This window comes from Montipora foliosa, chromosome 10, assembly GCF_036669935.1.
Source record: "Montipora foliosa isolate CH-2021 chromosome 10, ASM3666993v2, whole genome shotgun sequence".
NCBI classification, from domain to species: Eukaryota; Metazoa; Cnidaria; class Anthozoa; order Scleractinia; family Acroporidae; genus Montipora; species Montipora foliosa.
The window spans coordinates 6,554,362-6,561,861 of record NC_090878.1 but is presented as its reverse complement, the minus strand read 5'-3'; the positions used below and the strand labels follow the sequence as shown (position 1 = coordinate 6,561,861).

Sequence of the window (7,500 nt, the reverse complement as noted above, 5' to 3'; positions counted from 1 at the left end):
GCCAGCCAGAGTTTTGACATTGTGCCTCCCTGTGCAGTAGTCCACTACTTAACTACCAGTAACTGAGCCAACCAGTTGGCGGTGAGTGAATATTCAATTTAATTTGCAAGAGCATTTATAATAATAATAATTATAATAATCAACTAAAATGTAAAGGGTAACACACAACAGTAATCACTAAAAAATAGTGGCCTTTTTTTTTCTGCTATGGTGTTGGTGGCTAGATTTGTAGCAGTTATCTTATCTTTCAATTTAGTTAAATGAAAATTTGACACAGTTACAAGCTTAAGAGGGCAGTGGTAGAGTGGATGCTGTGTAGTGAAAAGTAGTCAGCACTCAAACATGTATGTAAGTGCTCATGTGGATGGCTCCAGGATCTTCACAACCATATTCCTCTTCTTCTCGAGCAGTTTGCCCCTCAGCATTTATTTTCTTTTTAAGCATTCTCCACCCTTCCCCTTCCTTTATTTTTTCCTTTCATGGATTCTATTATTGTCACGGGTAATCTGAAATGAGGGCTCATGGCTGGGTTGCAGGCATTTGGTAGCCATGAAGGTGATATTAAATATTATTCTATAATAATATTATAGGGTTTGGTTGACCACGATTGAACCCCCTGGATAACCAAGGCACACACCTCTCATTTAAACGAAGGCAGTTGGTTAAATGAACAACAACATTTTCTCCAGCAATGGTGGCTGCCATGTCAGCACAAAAGTGGGTAATCTTGATCCGTCCCCAAAGTGGTTTTGCCTTTAGGGTCCAGTCCAAAGTAAACCAGAGAAAAAAAACCTTATCTAGCCTTATAGTATGTAAGATTACTTACATTTGACATTGATCTGAACTTCAGTTGTCTTCTTTCCTCCAATATTCTTCGCGGCACACTGGTATAATCCTTCATCTTTGTAACTAACTGATCTAAATGCAATTTTGGCTGTTCTTCGACCACGTTTGATTTCCCTACCATCTTTGCGCCATGTTACCTTGGGCTTCGGCTTCCCATCTGTGGCACAGTTGAGCTCTTCAGTGTCGCCTTCAATCCAGGTTAGCTCAGATGGTAACTGTGTTAAAATCCTTGGAGGATCTGCAGAGTGTGTGAGAACAGGTTTATAGAGGTTTACTATGGTAAAACCAGGGAATGACAGAGATTTGCAAGTAATATGGGAGACAGGAATGCTTTCCATTTGACAGAACTGACCGGCCAGACCTGGCATTTGGGAGGACTAACTCTGCAGCATCTTCAAATTACCATAACACATTTCAAGGATGATATATACTCCTCCAGAAGAATGCAAGGGATTATCATGCAAGTGTTCCTTCAAATTGCTGCATTCTCTTTGCAAACTGACAGGTCTGACCAACCAGTTCTGACGAAAGGAAAGCCCCCTTAATTAGGAAAGAAAGCTAACATTCAAGACAAAAGTTACTAGCAAGAATGCCATCTGAAATAAATTTGAAATTAAGATTTGCATTGATGCAACTTCTTTGCAAGTTGCCTGCTTGACTCCACAGGAACTGAACTTGATTTAATTTGTTCAGAAAGAGGGTGGTCCAGTGTCACACTCCTTGACCCCCTTGTAAATAACCAGCTGACCTGACGGCTGTAAACAGGGTTTCACTCTTGGCTTGAATGAACTTAAAACGTTGCTCCACAGGAATTGTTATATATGGCTTACACTTTGTTTCATTAACATATGAAGTTCGTTACTGAGGAAATCCTGTTATGAACAAATTGACTTCAAAAGGTCAACAACCTTCCTCAACTGGGTCATCCCCCCAGTGTTTAGCTTTCTGGCTTCATTTAATCAAGGAACAGAAGCACATGATCTTGAAGCATGTAACTTGCAACTCTTTTCCTTCGAGCAAAGCTGGGGATTTTACGACACCAAATTTATGTCCAAGTATGGACAAATAAGATCGAAACTGCGCACGTAGGAAAATGCACAAGCTACGTTACATCCAATATTAATAAGGAAACTGTTTTGAGCTAAAAAATAAAAAAAAACCCAGCTCTGAACCAGAGTTTAACGCCTCTGTCAAGGAAATATTAACCATAAAAAAAAAACTGATGAATTACGGAGTGGCAAAGGCACAAATGAAAAAAGTTCTTTGTAAAACTTAGAAAAGAGAGGGTGAATTGAATTGCAATTTCTTATGCCACATTCAAATTTCTTTAAACCAGAGTACCATCAATTTATGTCTAATTGTCCACATGATTGCAATGTGAATGGAAACTTTCATTATTTGAGACAGGCTGAATTCAACCCAAAAATAATGTTCATTTTGAAACTGATCTCAAGTTTTCTTTTTTTTGATGCTTTCATAACACAAAGAAAACTGCAGAAGATTAAATTTTTCCTTCTTTGTTGCAGCTCTAGTACACCTTGCTTTGATCTCGATCACCATGACTTCCTTATGGTTCTGATATTCCCAACTGAATCCCACTGGCACCACAGGATAGAATTGAATAATGACAATAACATTATCATAATACTTTTTACAATTAAACAAGGAATCAAATTTAACAGAATCAAAGTAATTGAGGCCTTATTTCTCTTATTGGCCCACAGAGTTAATCAATGAAGTACACAGTGGGGGATTACAATTGAAAATAATAAGAAGTTAGTAAATGGAAATAGCATTTCATTTTGCTCAATGATTGTAACTACTATTATTTATTACAACCGTGCAAGCAAGGGGAATTTAGTTTACATGTAAAAGACTGCCATTCAAAGTTCGCTGATGGAAGACAAAGAATACAAACATTCACCAACTGGTGAAGGGCCGATTGCTCAAAGAAACGATGCCATATAATAAACAACTTACTAACCTCACTTGCTCGGGACCATATTGGGCAATATTAATTGTCCCTCAGACGTTTTTGTACAGACCTCAGCTTGCTGTGCTCAGTCCATACTGCCACAACCTCAGGCCCAATATTCCCCAGTACAGCCCTCACGCTCGGTTAGTAAGAGGTTATTCCATTCAACCAAAAATTTTGAAAAAACTTGGTAAGGAATCAAATGGTATGGAAATTTTACAGAAAAAATAATCATAAATTTGGGTATAAATGGTTAATTCTGGAATATCTGGAAAAATGTATCCCACTGGTTCTTTCCTTGTTGCTGTTCACATTTTGAGTCAATAACTTGTTGATGTGATTGGTTTCAAGCCAACAACCACAAAATGCTGTTCCATTCGCTTCATTAAAGTATTAAAATTTTTGCCTGAAACTTCTGTTTCAATGGAAAGTGCTCATATATAGTTTCTAAAGATCACTGTACATCTTCCTTAAATAGGCACCTGCACTGCCCTAGTAGCGCCCCCCCCCCCCCCCCAAATAACTCCTGAACTACCGGTACCCCTCATTGACGAGTAAAATCTACTAAGCCCCACTCCTAGGAGTCAATGGGTTTTAAACGGTAACTGATCCGAATAACTACTCTAAACAGATCATAAAGTCAAGGAGGGAGGGGTCAGAGTGCACAGTAGTCGTAAATTATTAAACTTAACATTAAAAACTGCTGTGTAAACCTTAGTCTTCAAAAGTTGTGTTTAGGTAAATGTTAACACTTCCTGAAAAGGACAGGTACAAAAGTCGAACCGGATCAACTCGGATTGCAAAAAATGGTTTTGTAAGCCAATGCTATTTGATGCTTGCCCTGATTTCACCACGGTTAGCTTAAAGATTAGGGCCAGGGTGATTTCTTGAGGCCTTATCACTTTTTACATTGATCCAAGGTGAGTGATTTGATCCCGTGCAATTTTTGTACCTGCTTCTTCCTGCCTTTTAATTTCCTGAAATATGATTAAAAACAATAATGAGGCATTATAGACTGTCTCATGTTGTTGTCAGTTGTTGTTTTGAAAGCAATCAACACCACAAGATCGGCGAGACAACATCCAGAAAAATGATAATACCTTAATTAATATTATTGTACTTCACCATGAAATGATGAAAAACCCAAAACCTCATTTTACAAAAATATGATTTATCTACCCACTGCCACACCCATAACAGCACTTCAGTCCAAACCTCATAATTTTACGAAAGTATGATATACCGGTATCTACCCATTGCCACACCCATAACAACACTTTTGTTCAGTGGAGAAGACAACCTTTAAATGTGATGACACTTAAAGCTTGAAGCATTTGGGGATGTGTACAGTGACCAATTTAAATCAACACAACGGCATTGCCAGTTTAATTTAGGGCCACTAAAGTGGCAATATTGAGATTATTTATCACTCTAACCGCTAGGCCCCCAGGACTCCCTTCATGCAATAGTGATCAAATTAATTGAATGAAAGAGTTTGTTTGTGAGTTAGATAGATTATTAAGGGAATGTTCATCAATCAAAACTTAAAGGGGCAGTGTCATGCTTAATTCCCTGTTTTTTAAGTCAAAAATGGGTAAAAATCTAAATTAGCACTTAATCTCACATGTACAACATTCCTCACAAAGATCTATTCGTGTTTAATTTTTGGAGTCTTCCTGAAGACACTGTCTCCAAACTTGAAAAAAAATGGCCAGTTTTTCAAGTTTCAATCCATTTCCATCCTCTCCATTAATATTCTTGGCTGCAAAGAACAGCTTCAGTGCACTTCAATGGTCATTGGCAACAAAAATTAAACATTATTTTTGTTTTCATTGAAGCAATGACGCCTTTTAGTGGTTTGAAGTTTGACCAAAAAATGTGACACTGCCCCTTTAAGATTTATATTTTTCATAAATTACAATGCAACTAATTTATCCAAAGCAGAAGGGACATTTATAGCTGGCATTAATAAAACTACTCCTTGCCAACAACTTAACACAAACAAATATTGTGTTTTCAGTTTCCATGCAATCCCAACCTTTTCATTTTTAGTAAGTTATGGGATGAATAAGAGTGGCATCATGCCAAGATCAAAATCAAAACATCCGTGCTGGTTAATTATATGGTCTTATTTTTTTCCTTTCAGTAAAATTTTAGTGACCAACAAGTATGTTAACAAGCCAAAATCATTTGGAATTTGGGGATACCTGTGTTATTGGTTGAAGAGATCATAATTTACTGTTAATCTCACAAGGCATTACTTTGACATTAACACCTTTCTTGTCTCAAAATAATCTCCTTTAAGAATTCACCAATAATCCACCTATAAAATATAACAGCTGGGATACCAATGTTTAAATTTTGATGCTTGTACAGGTCACGTACAGTATTTTGGCACTCAAACACTGGTGTGCATTTTCATATAAGCAAAATCTTGGCTCAGCTGGAAATTCATAATTCCTTAGACAATAATACTGCCACAATGGCTTTTCACTTTTCCTTCAGCAGCCTGTGTTTGTGAGTAATCCTTATCCATAATTTATTAAAATTCTTCTCCCCATAGAAAATTTGCATATTTTCACCAAAATTTCTGAAATAATCAAGTTTTTTAGAAATCTTTGCTCAATCTGTAAACAACAATAATAATATTCTTACTATAAAACATGCTTTTAACATTTAACAGTTTCATTTTTAATTTTTTTTCTAGGCACATTTTGAGTTTGAATGAGTGAAGCTGATATACACTGTTTTTTAACATTCTTAGACTCTTACATGTAAGTCCTTGGAAATTATATTTAATTATTGGTAGTCACACTCTGTAATAGCCTGTTTTGGTTTCTGTTGACAAGGCTTAAAAAATTGTCTATTGTGTACAATATACAAGTATGTTTACAAATGGCTCTCTTATTATTATTGCTGTAAAGGGTACATTTTGGAGATCACTCAAGAAGGAAAATCTTAAAAAATGGGCAAACTCAATATCTTTTGTATATTTCACCTACAAAGTCAAACAAATACACTCTTGGATTATGTTTTCTAGTAAACAATAATTAAAAATAAATGACTTAAACCCACAATGTCACCCATAAATCGTAATAAATTCAAGTTCCAGCTTGAAAGCAAGTAGCCTTACTTGCTTCCTTCCACATCCAAAGTTGAACCAAGACTAAGTCACTGAATACTAACATTGAAGGGGGAATTGAGTAAAAGTGTACTGAGTGTCACAACAATGGTGCTCAAGATTTTAACATTTCTCACTCATTCACCCTGTTTCATACAAAAAGGCCATGTAGATATGATTGAACTTGAAAAAACCTGAATTACTTTTAATTCAAGCACTTGGGACAAATTTGTATTGATAATGACTCATCAGATGTGGGCATATCATAAACTCTGGACTGGACTCTGGGCTATCAACCAAAAAATTCAATTTAAAAAAAAATTAAAAGGCAACGAGCAACTTCACTTTCAACTTAAGTTAAATAGTTCAATAGATAGAAGGAAAAAGGCTGGTTTGGCTAGCCAAAATATAGTACATTATTAAATCAAATCTATGTTGTATTGGCTCTTGCTCAATATTCAGTTTAATAGATAAACGACACCATTATCTGAAAGCCGGAGAACAGAAAGGATGACAAGACAATGCATAAGTGTTAGTTGTTTGGTGAATAAAACCACTGCTGTGCCAGAGTTTTGGTTTAGGGTTTAGAGTAAGATAACAAGAAGTTAAACAACTGTACTGTAACAGTAAGTGCTGCCAAAGACAAAAGGCAAATGTTGCAATTACCTTGTTATCAACCAATCTTCAACACTGAAAAGCTCTTTGTAAAAGGTCCTCTTGGCAGTGTAAAGCAAATCATTTGTTTAAGAAAACAGTGCAGTGGGATTCTCAGAGACAAAATAAAATACAATGAACACAAAAGCCAATACAACACATAAGAGTGAAATTAGTCTGCGGAGTTGAATTATAATAATAATACATAACTGGCAGTGCTAATCACCCTTTTCTTGCAGTCTTGGGGACTGAATTGCGAAAGGGCGCAGCTCATGATATCCGGCTGAAAGCATTCAAAGGTGCCTCTGGCAGCCGCTGTACAGTCCATGTTTGACATCAGAGCACAGCACCACAGAATAGCATGCGTTCCAAACAACCAACCCTAATGCATTTTCTTGTTAATTCCTTTTTGTTCTTCAGCTTACAGATAATGGTGTCACTTAACTGTTAAACTGACTATTTTGAGCAAGAGCCAATCTAACATAGATTTGATTTAGTAATGTACTATATTTTGGCTGGCCAAACCAGCTTTCTTCTTCTACCTATTGAACTATTTGATTAAGTTGAAAGTGAATTTGCTTGTTGCCATTTTTTTTAAATTGAATTTTTTGGTTCACGATCCAGAGTCCAGAGTCCAGCCAGGTCCAGTTGGCTCTTTATAATATGCCTCAGAAGTGGGTAGATTTTGTAAAGTAAAAATTATTGACCTTGAAACTTGTAAATTTCCTTCGCCGAAAAAGACATCTTTCAAAATCCTGAACCGTGAAAATGTTTTTTTCCAGAAAACTAGTGACATTCAAATGCAAAAAAGACTATTTTTAAGTCTATTACTATTTGTCACTTGTGACATGAAAACCGTTCTATAATATTCACTTTGCCTTTAAATTATAACCACTTAGGGGTC

The 7,500-nt window shown here is 36.2% G+C and overlaps 1 protein-coding gene across 2 annotated transcripts in view; it reads right to left on the bottom strand.

Annotated features, from left to right (window-relative positions):
• The window catches only part of LOC137974267 (receptor-type tyrosine-protein phosphatase S-like), a 50,902-nt gene that overhangs the window by 41,079 nt on the left and 2,323 nt on the right, over nt 1-7,500 (bottom strand). For both annotated transcript variants that reach the window (XM_068821144.1, XM_068821145.1), the window contains exon 3: nt 827-1,084. In XM_068821144.1, coding sequence (XP_068677245.1) covers nt 827-1,084 — 258 coding nt within the window. The remainder of the gene's footprint in view (nt 1-826; nt 1,085-7,500) is intronic.